This window comes from Lygodium microphyllum, chromosome 30 (assembly GCF_053477565.2).
Source record: "Lygodium microphyllum isolate KBCC chromosome 30, Lygodium_microphyllum_v1.1.10, whole genome shotgun sequence".
Classification (NCBI taxonomy): domain Eukaryota; kingdom Viridiplantae; phylum Streptophyta; class Polypodiopsida; order Schizaeales; family Lygodiaceae; genus Lygodium; species Lygodium microphyllum.
Window position 1 is genome coordinate 29,858,303 of NC_141164.1, and position 22,749 is coordinate 29,881,051.

Genomic DNA, 22,749 nt, shown 5'->3' on the forward strand with positions numbered 1-22,749 from the left:
GAGAAGGAAGCTAGAGACAAGCGGGAATTTGATGAATTGTTTAAAAGCGTTCTTGAAACTGCTGTGGCCAGGGACTACACCATTCAAGTCCCGGCCGATATCTTCCTCGCCCAGCCTAACAGGAGCCCACCATCGCCATAGCCCCAGTCGTCTGATCATCCAAATTCACCACGCCTCATACAAATAGAATAGGCCTTATGTGTATAAGCTGCTTGCCAAATGCCATTTTGTCATGACTTTTTGTCCTTAAGTGGTTAACAGGACAAGCTTCCCAACTGCATAAACCTCCCATACCTACTATTAATATATATCACGTCTTTAACAAGTGTTGAGGATATGCATCACAGTCAGCACCATACGATTTTGATAAAGTAATATCTTTTTGGGTTGCATCGATTCATTATAATTGATGCATGTGACTTGCATATACTCTCACGAAGTGTCAAGTGGATGCAGAACGACACAGGTCTCTGTACGAAAGTATTCAATGCCCAAGTCACCTCAAGACCACCAACCTCATAAAGAGCCATGACGAAGCCACACCGTCGAAAGCGAAAATCACCCTTGCCGATCGCCCACATTGCATGGCCCAAAGCATGATCAATGGCCACTTTCTCGTTCTGGGTCAAACTCTACACCTGGCACTCATGGCAGCTATTACCTCAATTGTACCAACATCGCACATTACTACAAAGAGGTTTTGCAAAATCTCCAGTGTATCTCCCCATCTCAACAACTATTCCTCTAGCAACAAGGCTGGGACACAATCATCGCTGTAATATCCAGTTTCGTAGCCTTTGAATCTCGACATTTCCCAATCCAATTGAAAGGCTATGACCTCGACGTATTGCAATGGTTGTACTCATGTTATTCTTTTTTTTTAAAAAGAAAATAAGTGTGGGAAAGAAAAGGAAAGAAGAAAAATAAAAATAAAAATAAAAATAAAAAAGAAAAGAAAAGAAAAGAAAAGTACTCACAATCATAGCATGACACCTAGGGGTCCTCAAATTAGGTACACCCGGTGACCTTGGTCGGCTGGCTCCGTCCCTAGTCCCGTAGCCCTCTACATATCCTCCACAATTATTCAGGGCACATCAAGGGTAGGACATACCTAGGGAGCTTGTCTCGTCTATGGTTAGACCTGTCACCTTGACCCATTTGCACGATTCCTTTTTGCACTTCGCCTTAGTATCATTGCAATCGATCATGGTAAGCACCGCACGAATGGCCATGAAAAGTACACCATACTCGTCAAGCAAGCCCAGTAACTACCAGCTACCGAAATTTCGGTGTCAATGTATTTGATTATGCTACATCATGCTGTCACAACGCAAAGGATATCTCATACACCTTCATGTGTACTTCTTCTTAACATGGACAACTTTGCTTCATCCACACGTTGTTACGAGGAACTAGCCCGCGGTCTTCTAACTACGTAATATCTAAGTATGCACGAGCACTCACATAATATTTGCACTGAAATATATACATAGTTTGGGTCCTCAAGTACAAGACAATACTCTGAGCTTGCTTAGAGTTCGACCTGTCTCCCAAACTAATTGAACTACGTCTTGTGCACGATAAAGAAGACTAGCACTACCCCGAGGGAGAGACCACATATGAGAGGTTTTCAATTGCAGGTATTGAAGACTCCAACGAAAGTGTCGTTCGCTCTTCATCGACACTCAACTCTGAAATCTAATCCTTTATCATCCTCCAAGCCTGCCAAGAATCGTCATGTGCAGAATCCCCAAAAACCAATACCTGTGCCAGCCCAATGCAATTCCCAATAGTGAACAAACCTACCCCCAACTCCAACCACCCTACCACCAGCCACCCACACCAACAATGTGGCCCCAACAACCTTCATCTGCCCACCACCAGAAATCCTCCAAGGCAACCATAGACGTCCTTGCCACCCACTTCTTCGGTGCATGCTAAAGCCTGCTACCTATGACTGTGAGTGCCATGGAACTGGCACTCGTCTAGGAGAGGGGTGATGTTAACCCTCAAACGAACAAGGTGGAAAAGCTGAAAAATCTAAAGCAGAAGACAAGGCTAAGGCAAAAGTGAAATAGAAGACGAAGGCGCACCAATAAGAATTTGGAAACACAAGAAGTACAGAAAAGTCCTAAATCAAGGAAAAGGGCACATGAGAAAACGTGTGAGTCTATACTATTGTAAAAAAGCGCAAGGCGCACCATGATTTATTTTAAGAGTGTCGGGCTCTCACCCGTGCAATTTGTAAATGTAGGCATGTGGTGGAAAGGAAGCTAGGAAGATAAGAGGACAATGGAAAAAAGGGCCATGGCCGGCCATGTAAAAAAGGGGATAAGGGGATGACCGTCCAGAAGGGATTTAGAGTTTTGTATATAAAGTGGAAAAGTAAATGAGAAGCTCATTCTTGTGTGTGGCCAAAAGTGGCTCTCTTATTATTATTATTATTATTATTATTATTATTCTTGCTAGCTTGAGCTTGTGCTTAAGAGAGGGAGTGTGAGAGTGTGAGAGAGTGAGTGTGTGAGGGTGAGGGACCGGAGAGGAGAAGCTCTCCATCTCCTCCTCTCTTCTTCTCTTCTCTTGTCTTGCTCGCTGCAATGGAGCTTGGAGCATGGATCTTGAGGATTGCTTGAAGCTTGCACTTGGATCGTGGAGCTACTGGAGTGCACGGGAGAGGAGGTAACTCGATCGGCAAGGAGGTAAGCTCATTACACTCGTAGATATGGATGGCGCATCGACTATGTGAGAGGTAGCTATTAGTGCTCGGCTTGGAACGCTTGAAACAATAAGCGGTCCGTGGGTCTTGGCGGTTGATCGCCACTACATAGGTGCACCTTAATTTGTCAAGACTGGGCCCCCATATCTAGACTCCAGAGAGTAGTGTGGATGTGAATAGTGTATCAAAGAGCCACAACTTAGTGCGGGGTTCCTAGAACTATACTAGTGACCACATCCTCTCCAAACCATTGAGTGATGTGTGTATGTGAGTCAGTTTGGTGTCTGCTGTCTCTCACATTGAAAAGATGGGCCTTGTAAATAAGATTCCCATGTACATATGAGAATCCACATACTCAAACTCCTCTTGCCCATATATGAGTTTAGGTGTTGATCTCCAAATCCATCATGGTGTAGTATTAAATACCATTGCCTCGGTTTCACCAAGGTTCCACCAAAAGCTCACTATCTAATGCATCCAAGTGTCTTTGTAGTACCTTTGGAGAGTCAGCAACAATCAACATGATGTCACCTACATACAATAGGTAGATGCCAACTAGTGGAGCTCTTTTGTCTCCTCTTTGTGAGACATAATTAGTAATCCCATCAATGTAGAGGCCAAATAATGCCAGAAAGCAATAAGTCCATCAAATGTGAGCCCTTCCCTCCTCAAAGATCACTCTAAGTGTGAGGATATGATTCAATGTGGAGAAGCCTCAGTTTTCTAATGAAACACCGAGTTTTCTAATGGAACACGGAGTTTTCTAATGGATCACTCTAAGTCCATCAAATGATGCAAACCTCAGTTTTCTAATGGAACACTGAGGTTTGCATCATGTAACAATTTGAGGATCTCCACTTCATAGATATCCTCTGTCTCTCTAGAAAAGATGTATCTCGAGTATCAGTGAGTTGCATGACGGGTTTGCATATCAGTGAATTGGAGGTCAATGGTGAATGATAGGTTTGCATGGTCCATTGCAACTCCAAGGAGGCATAGTGATATTGAGATGTCTTGGATGTGAGATATTGGCATCGATGAACTGAGTATATAGCCTATTGTGCTAGCACCATGTCGATGGGGATAACATGCGAAGGTGCCAGATATTGCACCAAGCCATTAAGGATGGTCAATTTGTGTGATGTGCCCATCTCCACAAGGTATCTCCCATATTCGATGACTTCCCCTATATCTTGAGATGTCCTTTCTAGTTGTAGCTCTAACACATCCTACTCTTGTAGCATCTCCTCACATGCATCAAAGAAAGATACCTAGTGGGAGGTTGTCCTAGAATTAAAGTCTCCTAGTAAGATAACATCTCCTTTCTTTGAGACTTCCCAAATATCCTCATCCAAAGCCACATACGGTGATTGCCCATTGGGTGGGGTGTATTAGGATGTCATAGGGGGGAACTATTGTATGGTGATATACAAAGTGCACTCCTCACCATGTACATTCACCTACATGTATGTGAACTACTAATATCTAAAGATTACCTAGATCATGTGCTATAGCTCCTCCTGACCCTTGGTTACTGTGGTTTGTGTGTGTCTTCTTCTTGTAAGCTTACTCCCACCTATAGCTTATCACTTGTGGGAGCGTAGTATGTGGTCCATGGTGTATCTCTGAGTAGAACACTATATTTCTCCCTCTAAATGTCTCCTCATAAGCTCTCACATCTTGAGCTTCAATCTTTAACTCTAGCTTTTAAATCTTATCATTCAGTTACCTGTTCATTATACTCAGTCCATTGTTGCAACTACTTCTTGACTTTGTTTTTGATAGCATTCGTAATCATCTTCTCTATTTGGATTTTCTCCATATTGAGGGTGAACTTCTTGCTTTGTTGGGCATGTGGGAGAGCTCAAATTAAAATACTTTAGGATAGGGGATGGCCATTCCAGTGTAGATGAGAAACATCCATTTCCAAGATAGGTTTATAGTTAATAGGGGTAGGATTGCAATCAATAAATGGGGGGGGGGGGGGGGGGGGGTTGGGAGGTGATAGTAGGGAACAAAGCATGGATTTTTTGGGGTTGTAGAGATGGGGATTTGGGAGAATAGGGTAGGGGATTGTTGGAAGGGAAAAGATAGAGGGGTGACAAGAGGGGATAGGACTAATGGATAGTAGGGAACAAAGCATGGATTGATTGGGGGTTGTAGAGATGGGGATTAGGGAGAATAGGGTAGGGGATTGTTGGAAGGGAAAAGATAGAGGGATGACAAGAGGGGATAGGACTAATGGATGGTAGAGTGGCAGGGGGATGGTGGGAGAGACTAGCTCTACAAGTGGCGCGGAGGTGATGGGGGGACTGAGGTTGAGAGAATTTTGACGCACCCTTCGATTATATATATGTGTATTTCACAAAAAAAAGATGCACATACAGAGACAGAGAGAGAGAGAGAGAGAGAGAGAGAGAGAGAGAGAGAGAGAGAGAGAGAGAGAGAGAGAGAGAGAGAGAGAGAGAGAGAGAGAGAGAGAGAGAGAGCCCTCGCGGTCTTGATTGCATAACGAGGGATGGAAGGGGATGGGGGGATAAACGGAGAGAGAAGAATTCCTAAAGGTGAGAAAATGTATTGATTGAGAAAATGTATGGTAGGTTGTTTGCAAGTTGGTGTTTATAAAAACCTTCAAAATATGTATTTTGGAAAAATAGCTATATTTTTTTATCAAGATTGTTGGAATGCGTGCTACATAGCATTTGCCAGGTTTCCTAATCAATCGGAAAGATGCGATGGTAATTTATTTTTAGGATGTTACTCAAACCGCACCTTAAGCAAAATGCCTACGGTTGGTAGAGTTTGAAGAATGGAATTTACGTGTGGAGATGTGAACCTTGAGAATCATGCATGGAAAGGTAAGCTCATGTGAAATTGCTGTAGCTTCAAAGGAAAATGTTGCTGTATGAGAGCCTAGGGGCCCATGGGCCATGTGTCTAAATTTGTGGGCTGAAAGAAGGGAGAGGGAGAGTCCTCTGCGATTGATCATGATATATGCGTGTGTGACAGAGTGTGAGACAAAATGGACACATCATGTGCACTGTCACCAACACCAACACTGATCATACACGCACTTTCTGGGAGGACGCCGACTCGCCGAGGCCATCATGGCCTATAATTTATAAATCATAAATGTAAATGTAAATGCAAATGAAAAAAAAATACATTTAACACGCACAATCGCGAGGTACACGAGCATTTACACGCGGCTATCGTGTTCTCTCACATCATCAGCCTCAACAAATCGACGCAGCGAGAGAGAGAGAGACTATTTCTGCCATCAGAGAGAGAGAGAGAGAGAGAGAGACTATATATATCTGCAGAATTGTTCTATTCTATCTTTGAAGGATCACTGTCGCTCATGATACGCATCATTATTCTGTCCCGTTCAGAGATCGATCCTTCCCTCTCGATCCATCACCGCCTTCCCGCCTCAGGCCCCCCATCCGTCCCCCTTCAGTGTGCCGCAAAGCCTTCCCCTCTGTCAGCATTTTTGAGCAGCAGCAGGCGTAGGACCTCACTCGTTGCTACCGCCATAGCCTCAGCCGCCCTCCCTCGCCCGTCTCCGCACAGTTGCACCATCAGACCGCACACAGTGGACTTCGATTGATCACCGTTCAGGCATTTTCGTTTACGGCATTGTAACATTCAGGGTTTTGTCAGCGGGGATCGCTTCTCGAGCCTTTTGGTTCATGCATTACCATATCTAGGGTTTTGTCACCGGCTGGCACATGATGGCCCAGGTGCAGGAGTATCGTGTTCCTCTCCTGGCAGCTGAACGGAATGGACACTCTCACGACTTCTTGTACGTGCACAATGGTCGTGCAGAGAGACAGTTGCCTAATGGCAAATGCAGCCGTTCCCAATCAGCAGACGTCGTTTTGGATATTGCTTTCGGAGAAGGCAGTGATTCAAGTTCGGATGAGGCCCGATCAGAAAAGGGTGACACATCAGACCACATCCAGCAGGAACAAGTGGATGAGGTGGATGACAATGAAATTGGGATCAGTAGAAGTGCAGGCAATAGCTGCCAGCAACAGTGTCAGTATGAATCACATCCACTGTATGGCTTTTTGGGAGATCAGCCTATGTTAGGGGGGCTGCCAGCTGTTGACCCTTTCAGGAATCACACAGAAGATATTTCAAATTTGTACGAATGGATCAAAGTAGTGTTATGCCTGCCTTTAGCAATCATCAGGCTGATGGTCATCCTCCTTACCACACTGTTTGGGTTGCTCTTGGCGAAGCTGCTGCTACTTGGCTGGAAAGACAGGCATTTGCCAATGCCGAGGTGGCGGCGAAATCTCTTGTACACTACACGACTTCTTGGTAGATTCATTCTCTTCTGCTTTGGGTAATCATGAGCTCTACCTCTGAATCTTTGAAGTATTGGAAAGATGCAGGTTAACTTTTAATAGTTCTGTCGCTCCCACTCTGGTGCAGGAATTCAAGCATTAAGTAAAGGAATGTGGATGCTTGGGTTTGAGGGGAATCAAAAAGAGAATTGGGGGTAGAAAGTGCTAGAATTGAGAGACATGGGGATTAAGTCATTTCAAACTGTGATTCATAGGGATAAAATCACATAAACTCATGATGTTCAAGAGAGTCAGGGACTGGTATTGACCTAGGGTAACTCTAGCTTATTGGGGGGTGGAGTCTGGCATTCCAGCTGCTCTTGAATAGTGCCTAGAATGTTGGAATTAGATGATCACTTTTCAGGAGCAATATTGGTTCGCTGTGGATAATGCTTACAGGCTAGGCCTGAGATTCAGTATGTGGCATTCTGTTTTTAGGACCTGTCTTGTGATGCTAACTTGACATGATCTCAGTAGCTTAGTTTAGTGCATGCATGCAGTTTTTAGTCAGAATACCTGCTTACAGGCAGTGGTAGCATTAGCTAGCTAGATTTACCTATGAAGAGACAAGGACTTGTTCAGCATAGATGGCCAAAGTTGATCCACGATTTCAACTTGTTTACACCATCCAATTTCCAGCTTGGTGAATGATGAGTTTGAAAGCTCAAGGAATGTTTTCAGACTCTCTCATAGTTATGCACTCATTTGAATAAGGCCAACAGCAAGGCCCTAATGATTTATTTACATGATAACTCAAATTGATGCTGGATTGGAAAATTGGGGGTGTATTGTAGCAGTAATGATGATTTCCCAATCTGTTGGTGCCATTTTGTATGTGGTTTTCAAGATAGTCCATTTGAGAGTACCTATATACTTGACATGAGAATGATGTGTCTTTGATAATTGTGTTTTATGTTGATGACATGTTGCTAATTGGTCTTAATGAATAATGAGACACATATTACTGATTTTAAGGCCGAGTTGAATGCAATGCTTGATATGTTAGATTTGGGCCTATTGCATCATTATTTGGGCATTCAATTCAAGCCGTGTGATGAAGGTATTGCTTTGTGTCAAACAAAGTATGTTGAGATATTATTGTAGAGATTCGGTTTTGAGGATTGCAAGCCTATTACTACTCCTATGGAGATAGGTTTGGAGTTGAGTCTTCATAATGTTGGAGATTGTTGTGATGTCTTTTTCTATTAGCAGGCCGTTGGATGCTTGATTTATGTATGCATTACAAGGCATGATATGTCTCATAGATAAGCAAGTTTATGCATAGCCACTCAAACACTAAAGCATTGGCAAGTAGTAAAGTGAATCTTTTGCTACTTAAGTGGTACTTAGCACCTTGGGGTGTTTTATCTCGAGGGGGAATGATTATTGCTAGATTTACATGCTTTTTTGGGTTGATTGTTACAACACTCGTGTATCCACAAGTGGTTTTTACCTCGTGCTTGGTAGCTCATGCATATCGTGGTTGAGCAAGAAACAATTTATTGTGGCCATTTGTAGTTGTGAAGTTGAGTACAAGGCAACTTTCATAGTTGTGGTTGAGCATTTTGCTTGAATACCTTTGGTTGATTTGGGTGTAGGAATGTCATTTGCCACCATCGCCTTTATAAATGGTTAGAGCGCATTGGCAATTGCATGGAATCTAGTGTTCCATGTGCGCACTAAGCACATTGAGGTGCATTATTATTATATTATAGTGAGAGACTCTTTGCAGGAGAGATTAGCTTGGCCTATGTCCCAGATAGAACCTTGTAGGTCTTTTCATAAAAGCATTGTGTTGTGAGAAGTTTGAAGCCTTCATCTTTGTGGATTGATATAGTCCATTGGGCTTAACACTTTCCTATACACGTGTGTCAACTCTTGTTCACCATGTTGCTCATGGGGGGTAATTTCTTACCATATTTTGGTAGTGATGTGTGTGAACACACTTAGGGCAGACGAGACACTTTTTTTTCCTCTTTAGGAGTTTTTTTTTCCGTGGCCTTGTAGATTTTCTCTATTGGTATCTCTCATACATTTTGAATTGTGCTCTCAAGCTTCTTTTTCTTTAAGTTGTGTATGTATTTTTTTGCAACCCTAAATTTAATAGGGCCGTTTATCTTTTGGGAATTTAGTCAAGTTGAAACACCATCCAAATGTAGGAGGAGTAGTCGATATGCTTGCTCAAGAGTCTTTTTCTTGATTTGGTACTTGAGGATATGTAGAGAATGCCAATAAATAACAAGGGCAAAAGTTTTACCTCCTTGGACATCTAGGATTGATACCCACAGTGTTGGTCACAACCTTGGTTCTCTTGGTGACCTCTTGTGAATGCTCCTTTAGTTGAGGATAGTTAAGGAGTTGTAAAAACGACTTACGGCTCATTTGTGCTACATTTAGCATGATGATCACAAGTGGAGTCTTGTTAGAGATCACAGCCTGATCAGGAGCAGCAAGGCAGGTGCAGCCGGACAGGAGCAGCAGTGTGCAGTCGGACCAGTCGGACAGGAGCAACAGTGTGCAGTCGGACTGCCACATGGCAGTCCGACCTGTTCAGGCAGTCAGCTGCATTTAATGCAGCCGACAGGCTGTTTCTGGCGCCCTGTTTTCGCCCAGTTTTCTGGCTATAAATAGCCGACTTCTCCAGCAGTCTCCCACACTTCTCTGCTCGCAGATTACAGACCGGTGGCACGCGCAGATTCCGTCTTTGTTCGCAGATTTCAGACAGGAGACAGTGCAGACTGCAGCAGACTTCGAGGTGAATAGCAGGTTGCATCGTTAAGGTGGAGACATGCAGTCCAGCGCACTGCGCCTGTGTATATATCTGCATATCTTTGTATTCAGCACACTTTATACAATAGATCTTCATCTTCCAGTGTCTCTTTCTCTCTCTTCTCTCTCTGCATTCTCTCTCTCAGTCCTACGCTTCCGCACCGCTGCACTCTGACATGGTATCAGAGCAGTGTTAGAGGGCTGACTGAGCGCAGAACCAACCTGAAGAGTTTCCATCGCGACACAAATTTGCGTTTTCAGCGCTTGAGGGCAGACAGGAGGGCTGCGCCTTGGAACAAGGCTGAAGCTAGTGTGGGCGCGCAGGAAAGGAGTCCAGGTGGTGGATTTACTGATGTTTACTGCTGTTTGACGCGGAGGAAGTTTGAGTTTTTAGCTTTCAAGCTTTCAAGTGCAGGTTTTGCTTTTTTCATCGCCTCCAGCGGGTGAAGAAGCTTCCGGACGCGGAAGAGCCTTAGCAGACTGAGTTTTCACAGTTAGAGGGGGCTGCTTTTGCGTTTGTGAAGGCATTACAGGTGAATATGTCTACAGAGATTGACTTGGAGTTTCAGTCGATTATGGACCAGAAGGTGCCTGTCTTACCGGCTCTTCCCGTTGGTGGAGCTTGTACAGGAGGAGATCGACGAGCCCTCGGTAAGAGATGAGTCAAAACTCTCTTCCGATGCTCGTGCGGAGTTGGCCAAGGCTCAGTCTCATTGGGACAAACTGAATGCCATGATTCATTCCTTTCTTTTTTGTATCTTGTACTACACCCGTGATCACTCACATCGAGCACTTGACGGTGGCTCGGGAGATATGGCTGGAGCTTGATCAGATGTACAATCGGATGACCCTTATGAAGCGGGTTTCTTTGGAGGTACAGATGCGGACCTTGTCCGTAAACAAGTCGGGAGCACATCAACAAGCTAAGGCAGCTTCAGATGCAGGTTCAAAATGCGGGGAAGCCGATTTCCTCCGAAGACATGGCGATCACACTATTGTCCCAGTTGCCGCCACGATTCGGTACATTTTACTTTGCCCTTATTGCTTCGGGGCGAGAGTCTACTCTTCGGTGGAAAGAGTTGGTTCCTATGGTCTTGGACCAAGAGGAACAGCTAAAGGGATAGAATGCTTCCAAGTCGGAGGCGTTGACAGGTCAAGCCTCTCAGAAGAAGGGGAAGGATCAAAAGAAGAAGAAGGGGGATAACAAGTCAAAGAAGGACAAGGACAAGGACAAGGACAAAGAATCCACATGTCATATTTGTGGAAAGACTGGCCATTGGAAGAAGGATTGCCCTGACAAAGACAAGAAGGACACCAACAAGAAGGACACAAAGGATTCTGGAGCGGTGGCTGCACCCTCCTCAGCTGCATTTCTTCATCTAGCTGTCATAGATGACTCTACACCGAATGTTTCTGATGCTGCGATGACGGCTCCCCAGGCTCGAGAGTGAATCGTTGATAGTGGTGCCTCCTGGCACATGACTCCTTCACCAGATGGTGTTGCCCAGTTGCGACCCTCGCGTGGGCAGGTTCTCATTGGAGATAGCTCTTCAGTATCTATTGCAGGACGGGGTAAGATGCAACTTATTCCAGATGGACGAGGTGGTTCCCCTACCTCAGAGGTTTTGCATGTACCAGGCTTAGGGTATCATCTCCTGTCAGTTCATAAGATTTGCTCCCTTGGACTTTTGGTGGAGTTTGACAGTACTACGGTGCGAGTCCTTGATCGTGGGTCGAGGAAGGTTCTATCATCCGGATATGAGGAGAACGACATCTATAAATTGAAGTCTTCCACCGCCCTCTCTACTCTTCTTCTTACCTCTCAGTCACAGTCAGTGTGACATTAATGTGACATTAAAAGTGACATTTAATGTCACATTATTTAATGTCACATTAATGTCATAAATATGGAATGTGACATTAAAGTGATATTTAATGTGACATTAAGGTAAACCTAGGGGAACATGCACGAGAATGACCATCCGGGCTCTTGGGCGCCCGAACGGGGTTAAGGGGAGCCTAGAGAGTAAGAGAGTCCAAGAATAGTAGGACTCAAGAAAAGTGGACGGCTGGCAGAGGAATACGGATGAGAGGTGCCAGCACTTATCTAGGCGTGGTTGGGAGGAGAAGAATCACTCGTGCTCAGAGGTTTCATCGTTTTTTCTCTGTCTTTCCCGAAGCCATCTTTTTTGTTATCAGAGTCGTGAGGATTCCTGGAGATCTTCAACGAAAGGGTAGTGACGGATTTTCAAGTGCCCCGCGATCTGCTCAGTCGACAGTCGACGGACCCGTAAAGCCGTTGGTCAAACGTCAAGTGCCGAGCTATTCATTTAGTCGACAGTCGGCGGACCCGTAAGCTGCTGGTCAAACGATTAGGTGACACGTCACGAAAAAACTTGACGTGACGTGTAAATTTGGTCACGAAACGTATCGAAAGGGCAGCCACTTTTTCACGTCTGTTTAAAAACGCGTAAGCTGATCATGGGCCACCGAATCCTGGCCACGCCTGTCTGTGAATACCCTCCATGAACACACCAACAAAACTCGCATCCTTCTCCTTTTCACGGGCTGAAATTGAAGTTATTTTCTGATATGTGTTTGATCAGTCGACTGCGTGTTCGGAATTCTTCTTTTCAGCCTCGACTGTATTTATATCACAAGTACAGGTTCAGCAGAAAGTAAATTCAGGAAAAGGACATTGATGGTCTACGTGATTATTAAAGAAGGGAGCTGAATACTAGTCGTTCTGCAAAGAAGCTCCATTTTTTGCGTGACCGACTTTGTCCGGGAAGATAAAATCTGTTCCTTACTCTTCGGGTTTCTTTCCAAATCAGCAGCCACTGCATGCCATTAAAATCAGGGAAGTACTTTACTTTGTATGCAAATTTCTTATCTTTGCTTTCCAATTCCAGTGTATTAATGGCAGAAAGAGAGAAAGAGAAAGTAATGGAAGGTTCTAGTTCTGGGGACCACCCTATGGTAGATCCCCAGAAACCAGAAATGCAAGAAGAACAGTGGGAAGAATTTTTTGCAACACGAGAGCAATTTGATGATCTTACTGCTCGTGTGCAAGCTCAGGGGGTTCAAATGGAATTTTTAACTCAAACACTCACTGAAATAAAATCTCAATTAACTTTATTGTTGGAAAGAGATAAAAATAAGATAGAAACCTCGGATGTCCCATCTTCATCGAAAGATTTAGATGTGACTATGCGAGATCCTAAGGGACCCCAACCTTACCATAAATTGAGGGATAATCCAGTTCTAAAGGATATGAAACCACCTCAATTTTACGGGGAGGAAAAAGATAGGAATAAAGACACAATCTTTAATTTCCTCCAAAAATGGGAAGATTTACATAAACTAAAAAATACCCCACCACATCTCCAAGCACTGGAGGCTAGTTTAACTTTGGGACCCAAAGCATATAAGTGGTGGCGAACTTTAAAGGAGGCGAATAAAATACCTGAAACTTGGGCTCAATTTGAATCCGTCTTTTTGAAAGAATTTCTTCCTGAAAATGAAATGGAAAGAAATTGGGAAGATTGGGATTATGTCAAGACAAAAGGGACGACCCCTGTTGACATATCTGGAGAAATATCGTGAGATAATCCTCAAATTGGAAGGAATAGATGAATTCCAAAAAACAAGAGGATTCATTAGGGGACTAGATAAAGCCTGTAAAAAGGAAGTAAAACGGAGTTTACCTAAGACGCTGGAAGAGGCAATTAAATTTGCATTAATTCATGAAGATAGTATGCGTCCAGGTACACTCACTAGTCTCACTGATACGGAACCCAAGTCTAAGGAATTGGAAACCTCAAAATTTGTGGGCAAATTTAAAAGGAAAATGCCATTTTTAAAGGGTAAAAAACAACCTTTTGAAAAGAAACCATATATGAGGCCAAAGTTAAGTCCTGATGACTTTGATAAGGCAAAAAAAAAAAAGTTGTGTTTCAATTGCCTATCCCCTAACCATGCTGCTTGGAATTGCCCTCAAAAGAAAAAGGGGGAAGACAAAGGAAAGGATAAGGACAAGGGCAAGGGAAAAGAAAAACAAATCCATGTAGTGCAGACCTTAGAATTAAAGGGCCATGAAAAGTACAAATCTTTAGAGGTCTTGCACATGGATGTACAACATAAGTGTTGTATGTCAACTTCTATGTGGCAGCCTACTTTTGGGCCACATGATTTACTTAGAGTACATGGATTGATAGCTGGAAAAAGGGTAAGAGTCATGATTGATGACTCTGCCACACATAATTTTATAAATTATGCACTTGTCAAAAAATTGAAACTTCCCCAACAAAAGAGTGGGCATCAATATGTTGTTCGTATGATGCAAGGCCAAGACAATAAAATATGGGATACAATGGTATCCAATTTGGAAATTGAGATTCAAGAATATAAAGACAAACTCAATTTCCAAATAATGAACACGGAAAGAGCTGATATTGCTCTAGGAAGGGAGTGGCTATGGGGATTGGAACCATCCTTAAAACGTAGTTATCACCATAATACACTGGAATTTGAAAGGGATGGTAAGACTTTTGTTATTCAAGGTGAACATGAAGTATCTGATAATCCTTTGCTGTGTTCTACTGAAGTTCAGAAGCTGATAAAGAAGGAAGTTTGTGAGGTATATATGCTATGGTCTCTTCCTGTACAGAATACTTTTACTTTCTGTAATATAAAGCAACAATTTTCTTATGTTTGTGAATTGAATATTAATAATGAATTAAGTAGTTTGTTAGATGATTTTAAAGATGTGTTTCCTTCTGATTTACCAAGTGGCCTTCCATCAGATAGGGGTGATATAAATCACCCAATTGATATAAATAAGGATACACACTCAATTTCAAAACCACCGTATAGGTTAAGTGAAACATAGCATCAAGAAGTTGAAAGACAAATTAAGGATTACCTGGATAAAGGGTTTATTCAACCCAGTAATTCACCTTGGGCTTCACCAATTTTATTGGTAAAGAAAAAAGATGGTTCTATGCGACTTTGTGTTGACTATAGAGCACTTAATAAAATAACGGTGAAGAATAAATTTCCTATGCCCAGAATGGAAGATCTTTTTGATCAATTACAAGGGGCGAAATTCTTCACAAAGATAGATTTAAGATCAGGCTATCACCAAGTAAGAATTAAGGCACAAGATGTTCCCAAGACGGCATTTCGTACTAGATACGGGCATTATGATTTTTTGGTGATGTCTTTTGGTCTCACTAATGCACCAGCTACCTTTATGAAGCTGATGAATAGTGTTTTACGGCCCTATCTAGGACATTTTGTAGTAGTCTTTTTGGATGATATCTTGATCTTTAGTAAATCAAGAGAAGAACATTTGGAACACTTACAATTAGTATTCCAACTGTTAAGAATACATTCCCTTTATGCAAAGAAAACTAAATGTGAATTCTTTGCACAAGAGGTCAAATATTTGGGGTATATTATCTCGAAAGAGGGCATGGATCCAGAAAAAGTAAGGGCAATTATTGAATGGCCAGCTCCAAGGAACCTGGAAGAGCTGCAGATCTTCCTAGGTTTATCTGGATTTTATCGTAGATTCATTCGAGATTATGCCAAAATAGCTGTTCCAATGACAGACCAACTTAAAGGGAAAGGGAAAAGTTTTAATTGGGGAACAGACCAAAATGAAAGTTTTCAAAAACTTAAGGTAGCTATTGCTACAGCTCTAGTATTATTAATAGTGGATCCCAATAAACCATTTGTGGTTGAAGCTGATGCCAGTGATAAGGCAATAGGCGCGGTCTTATTACAAGAAGGTCGACCAGTTGCTTTTGAAAGCAAGAAATTAGATCGTGCAAAACAGAATTATTCTGTTTATGAGAGGGAGCTGTACGCAATAGTACATGCAATGAAGAAATGGAGGCACTATTTGTATGGTGCCAAACTCTTGATTTTATCGGATCATGAAAGCATTAAGTGGCTTAATGATCGACCAGATTTATATGGGCGTAAAGCCAGATGGGCCGAACTCCTCCAAGAGTTCGACTATGAGATAAGATATAGAAAAGGAAAGTATAATATAGTAGCTGATGCACTCAGTAGAATGCCCATCATTAATGAATTGAGTTTTACTCAGTTCACTTCCAACTTGCTTGAATCTCTAAAAGGGAAATGTCAGGTTGATCCGGCATATTTCAACATATGGGAAGCAATTGAAAAATGGGGATCCAAATGAAAGTGCTTCTACTGAGGAAGGAATATCTGAGGATGTTCAACAAGGAAATGGAGCATCAGGGGTTGCTCAAACTGGATTCAAGTGAAAGAATTTTACCATTGATAATGGTTATTTACTCTACAAGGGTAGGCGTATGTGTCCCGAAAGATACAGAAATAAGGCGCCAGATACTCTTTGAGTGTCATGATACCCCTAGCGCGGGACATCCAGGAGTTAATAAGACTTATAGTCTTATTAAAAGGCAGTTCTATTGGCCTGGAATGAATAAGGACGTCCTTGACTATGTGGTCAAATGTAATAAATGCCAGGTTAATAAAGCTGAAAGATTAAAAATGGGAGGACTTCTCCATCCACTAGAAATTCCTTCGGGAAAATGGGAGAGTATCTCCATGGACTTTATTGTTGCTTTACCTAGAACACAGAGGGGGCACGACTCTGTGTGGGTAATTGTGGATAGGTTAACCAAAATGGCTAGGTTCATTCCAACTTCAACTGATGTTAAAACACCAGAATTGGCTAGATTGTTCGTAGAGAACATATACCGATTGTATGGCCTTCCGGCAAATATAGTTTCTGATCGGGATAAAAAATTTGATAGCCATTTTTGGCGTGCGGTATTTAGGAAATTGGATACTAAAATTAGCATGAGTACGGCGGATCATCCGCAAACAGATGGGCAAACTAAAAGGGTTAACCAAATTCTTGAAGATATGCTTAGGGCATATGTAAGTAAAAGGCAAACTAATTGGGAAGAGTATTTACCGATAGCAGAGTTTGCATATAACAGTGCCAAGCACTCTTCCACTGGATATAGTCCATTTATGTTAATGTACGGGTTTCAGCCCAGAGCTCCTTTTGCAGTAGGACTGCATAAGGAAAAGGTTCAGGCAGCTAAAGACTTTTTGGAGGATATGAATAGTATGTTAAAGTTTGCTCAAGAAAATATTAAAAAAGCTCAAAATCGAGCTAGAGCATATGCAGATCCTCACCTCAGAGACATCTCCTTTGAAGAATGAGAATTGGTCTATCTTAAGGTGCCTGAACAAACTAAAACTATGAAAAAGGGACAATGTCCAAAGCTTTCACCAAGGTGTTGTAGTCCTTTCATAATACTTAAAAAGGTGGGAGAATTGGCTTATAAGCTCCAACTACCTTCTGGTAGTAAAATACATCCAGTTTTTCATGTAAGTAAATTAAGGAAGAAGCTGGGTGATTTGGATAATCTAATCTTAAATGATGACATTGAGGAGCTATTCAATGACCAATCTAATCCACATGAACCAGAAAAAATATTAAATGTTCGTAATAGATGAACAAGGAATACTATTTATCAGGAATGTTTGGTTAAGTGGAAAGATTGTTCAGAAGAAAGCTCAACATGGGAGTAAGTAAGTACTTTAAAGAAAAGGTTTCCCGATTTACAGTTAAACCTTCCAAGTATCGTTTTCGAGGACGAAACCGATTCTTAAGGGGAAGGAAATGTGACATTAATGTGACATTAAAAGTGACATTTAATGTCACATTAATGTCATAAATATGGAATGTGACATTAAAGTGACATTTAATGTGACATGAAGGTAAATCTAGGGGAACATGCACGAGAATGACCGTCCGGGCTCTTGGGCGCCCGAACGGGGTTAAGGGGAGCCTAGAGAGTAAGAGAGTCCAAGAATAGTAGGACTCAAGAAAAGTGGACGGCTGGCAGAGGAATACGGATGAGAGGTGCCAGCACTTATCTAGGCGTGGTTGGGAGGAGAAGAATCACTCGTGCTCAGAGGTTTCATCGTTTTTTCTCTGTCTTTCCCGAAGCCATCTTTCAGTCAGAGTTATGGCATGCTCGGTTTGGTCACCTCAACTATGATTATCTTCGGAGGGCGTCACGTGGACAGCTTGTTCGAGGGTTGTTGGATATAGTGGTGAGCTAGCAGCCATGTGTCTCCTGCATTCGTGGGAAGCAGCATAGGGATGCCATTCCCCACACAGCTTCGCGGCGGTCTACTTCACCGATGGAGCTTGTCTCTACGGATCTATGTGGCCCTATGAGGAATGAGTCCTTGCGTGGGAGCTCGTACTTCATGTTGATCGTAGATGACTATAGCAGGATGACATGGGCCTATTTTTTGGCATTAAAGTCAGAAGCTTTCTCCCACTTCAAGGATTGGCTTCTCTTTGAGGAGAACCGATCGGGCCGGAAGTTGAAGACCTTGCGATCCGACAAGGGTGGTGAATTTGTTTCTAATGAGTTTGCTCGGTTTTGTGCAGATAAAGGTATTCACCAGGAGTTTGCTAATACCAACACTTCTCAAGAAAATGGCATTCTTGAACGGAAAAACCGCAGTGTGATCGAGATGGCGCGCACCATGATGGAGCACCGACAGACCCCTCAGGTTTTGTGGGCCGAGGCTGTGGCTACTGCAGTCCACATCCTTAATCGATCCCCTACTTCGGCCGTTGAAGGGATGACCCCTTTTGAGGCTTACTTTGGGACGAAGCCTGATGTTTCTTACTTTAGGGTCTTTGGGTGTGATGCCTATGTTCACATTTCCAAGGCTCACCGTGATAAATTTGAAGCAGCTTCCCGAAGACAGGTATTTGTTGGCCACAGCTCCCAGTCCCAAGGCTATCGATTGTATGATCTCGTCACGCGGGATGTGTACACTAGTCGAGATGTGCGGTTTGTGGAGGTTCTGGTGATATCAACGGGTGAGGAGCATCCCGTTCTTGGAGATCTAGGGGAGAGTTGGGCTCCTGCTACAGTTCCACTGGAGCCCGTGCCTTTTGATTATGATTTTGTTTCTGACACAGAGTCTACTGTTCCACCGGTCACCCCTGAGGAGTTACCACCGGTGGATATTCCAGAGTCTTCAGCTGATGGAGAGAGACGAGGGGAGGGTTGGCCTCCTCCTCGATGGGCCCGTGACACACTCCGTGATTCAGGGATCGAGGGGGTTCCTGAGGAGTGGGGACCGTAGGATGGTCCGCGACGGTCATGGCGGCACCAGGCACATTCTAGGGAGCTTGTTTGCTCTAACTATTGTTTGATGACCCGTGTTATGCAGGATCGAGAGCCCACCTCCATGAAGGAGACTTTACAGTCCGCACCATGGAAGAAAGCTATGGAAGCTGAGTTGGAGGCTATTGAGAGGAATGGCACTTGGTCACTTGTGCCCCGCCCCGCGAATAAGAAGGTGATTGGCGTCAAGTGGGTCTTCAAGACCAAATACCTTAGCGATGGTTCTTTGGATAAGCACAAGGCTCGCCTTGTTGCTAAAGGTTTTGCACAGCGCCCAGGGATGGATTGTCATGATACTTTTGCCCCCACTGCTCGTATGGCGACCATTAGAGCTGTTTTTGCCTTGGCTGGCCATAGGAGATGGCCTGTTTACCAGTTGGATGTGAAGTCGGCCTTCCTCAATGGTGATTTGAAGGAGGAGATCTATGTTGAGCAGCCTCCTGGCTTTGGATCCTCAGATGGGAAAGTCTACAGGTTGAAGAAGGCCTTGTATGGCCTCAAGCAGGCTCCTCGTGCATGGAACGAGAAGATTGATTCGTTCCTCCAGTCTCAGTTGGGATATCGACGTTCCAAGGCCGATCCGCAGCTTTATGTTCACACTTCCGAGGATGGTTGTGTGCTTTTTGTGTTGTATGTTGATGATTTGATTGTCACAGGTGATGATGCACAGCAGGTCCAAGAGATGAAGTCAGCTTTACATCGGACGTTCGAGATGACGGACTTGGGTCTACTCCATTTCTTTTTGGGCCATGAGATTTATCAGTCTCAGAGGGGGATCTTCATCTCTCAACAGAGATATGTACAGGAGCTCTTGGTGTCTTTTGAGATGGAGGATTGTCGGACCCTTTCTACTCCTATGGATCCAAACTGGAAGGCCACTTCCCATTCAGCTTCTGCTATGGCGGATGCTTCCCGCTATCGTCAGTTGATTGGATCCTTGATTTGGCTTCTCAACACTCGGGTTGATCTTTGTTTTGCTGTTGGGCTCTTGGTAGGGTTCATGAGTGAACCTAAGACGGTGCATTGGCAGGCTGCTCAGAGGATACTTCGGTATTTGAGGGGGACGTCTGATTTAGGGATTCATTATCCCGCAGGGACAGATGGTTCAGATCTTGTACTTGCAGGTTGGAGCGACTCGGATTGGGCCGGTGATGTGGACCACAGGCGGTCTACTACAGGTTACTGTTTTACCTTGGGTGCAGGTGTTATCTCATGGAGTAGCAAGAAGCAGCCCACGGTAGCCCTTTCGTCTACTGAGGCGGAGTATCGGGCTGCGTCTTCCACCACATGTGAGGCTGTGTGGCTTCGGAGATTATTGGAGGAGCTTGGGTGCCCCCACACTCGTCCTACTTTGCTGCAATGTGACAATGAGAGTTGCATTGACTTGGCACGGAACCCTGTTTTCATGCCCGGACGAAGCACATAGAGATCCAATACCACTTCATCAGAGAAAAGCTTCTGGATGAGACCATCACTGTGGAGTACTGCAAGACGGAGGACAATCTTGCGGATTTGTTTACGAAGGCACTTCCCCAGGCTCTACTTCGGAGACATTCCAGATCCCTCAGGCTTCTGCCCTGCCCAGGCTCTGAGAGGGGGTGTTAGAGATCACAGCCTGATCAGGAGCAGCAGGGCAGGTGCAGTCGGACAGGAGCAGCAGTGTGCAGTCAGACCAGTCGGACAGGAGCAGCAGTGTGCAGTCGGACTGCACAGTCGGACTGCCACGTGGCAGTCTGACCTGTTCAGGCAGTTGGCAGGCTGTTTCTGGCGCCCTGTTTTCGCCCAGTTTTCTGGCTATAAATAGCCGACTTCTCCAGCAGTCTCCCACACTTCTCTGCTCGCAGATTACAGATCGGTGCACGCGCAGATTCCGTCTCTGTTCGCAGATTTCAGACAGGAGACAGTGCAGACTGCAGCGGACTTCGAGGTGAACAGTAGGTTGCATCGTCGAGGTGGAGACACGCAGTCCAGCGCACTGCGCCCGTGTATATATCTGCATATCTTTGTATTCAGCACACTTTATACAGCAGATCTTCATCTTCCACTGTCTCTTTCTCTCTCTTCTCTCTCTGCGTTCTCTCTCTCTCAGACCTACGCTTCCGCACCGCTGTACTCTGACAAGTCTATGCTTAATCCCTCTCATGCCCATGTATCAGGATGGTGTGGGTTGGTAGTATGGGATGTTAAGAAGACTGCTAGGGTTTGCACTGAGGACACAGCGTGTACGACCACGACAAAAACACAGACATAGACACAGACACAGAGGGCAAAACTCAAACCCTAAACTCAAAACTCAAAACTCAAAACTCAAACACAATTAAAAGAAGGGAGAGAGAGAACACAACTCTGAAGTGAATGAATGCTTTAAATGAATGTAAGAGTGTACAGTGTGCTCAAGGGCAGAGCAATGTTGGAGTGTGACGTCCACTGACGACGGATCCCAAGTCTGTGACCACCAGTCGGAGTGTAGGAGTGCTAAATAGTGAATGACAAGGTGGTCACCAAAACGTAGTAGTCTGAAGGCTGGAAACTGGTAAACGCAGCAGTGTATCACCGATCGGGGGCTGGAAACTGTGCACAGTTTGCTGTAAACAGCAAGCTGAAACAGTGTCTGAGAGTGTCAGGGCCTGCAATGCTGAAAACGTAGGCTGGCTGACCTTGGAGATGATGGACAACAGATTGAACAGCAATCTGGGACAGTTTGGAGCAGTTGCCAGCAATTGAGAGCTATCGCCTATAACAATGGACAGGTTGAAGATGATGTGGTTGTAGTCGATGATGGCCAGACAATAGATGGAGGCGGGTTGCAGGCTAGAAATTGGGCGCCAACAAGAGCAAAGGGTGTGTGGGTTGGTGTAACCTGCAAACAAGGATGATGGCTGAATGGGGGCAGCCTGTTTATTCATAGATGTGGAAGGGTGTCCCAAAAATTAGGGTTTTCACTAAACTTTCTTGAACCGCTCCTCGTTTTAGGGTTTCCACTGAACTCTCTCGAATTGCTCCCCGTTTTAGGGTTTTACTCTAAAAGGGTATTTTTAGTGTGTTTTGGGGCTGTTTAAGAGGCTAATCAGCAAGTAATGCATATTTTAGCTCAACACCCCCTCTCAGGCCTAAAACTGAGCCGAAAGGTTAGGCCAGCCATGGTGATGTTTATGTACCCCAAGGCGTCCCATCCCAAAGCAGCCAAGGCATCGGACAAAGGGTGCACGTCGGCTGCCCAGTGGCGTATCAAGACTACAGAGGCGATGGTTATCTTACCAAGGGAATCCAAGTAGTCACCCTAGAGAGGACAAGGCATTGGACAAAGGGTGCACGTTGGCTGCCCAGTGGCCTACCAAGTCCTACAAAGGCGGATGGAACCACATTGAACTTTGTGTGTTGTTTAAAAAAAAAAGTGTGGTAAATATTATGGGATGCGGCCGATTGAGTAATAGTGATCCAGAAGACCGGAGTAGGGAGGGTACACCCAACACATCACAAAACAGTACAAGCTATCCCATCCACTCAGGGTGTTGATGATGAGGAAAAATAGACGATGAGGTATCCATGTGATGAAGAAGGATGGTGGTGTGGTAATAACAGCCGTCGGTGGAAATAGCTTAGGATCCGCTCAAGTGGTGCTCTGCACAATGAGATGCAAAGTATGCTACATGTTGAAGAATGCTCATGTAGCAGGTGCCAC

At 44.1% G+C, this 22,749-nt stretch overlaps 1 protein-coding gene across 1 annotated transcript in view; it reads left to right on the forward strand.

Moving 5' to 3' along the window:
* Positions 1-5,956: 5,956 nt before the first annotated feature.
* The window catches only part of LOC148009669 (lysophospholipid acyltransferase LPEAT2-like), a 35,388-nt gene continuing 18,595 nt past the window's right edge, over positions 5,957-22,749 (forward strand). Inside the window, exon 1 of the mRNA XM_087672444.1 lies at positions 5,957-7,070. Within this exon, the coding sequence (XP_087528570.1) occupies positions 6,448-7,070 (623 nt within the window). The 5' untranslated portion in view covers positions 5,957-6,447. The remainder of the gene's footprint in view (positions 7,071-22,749) is intronic.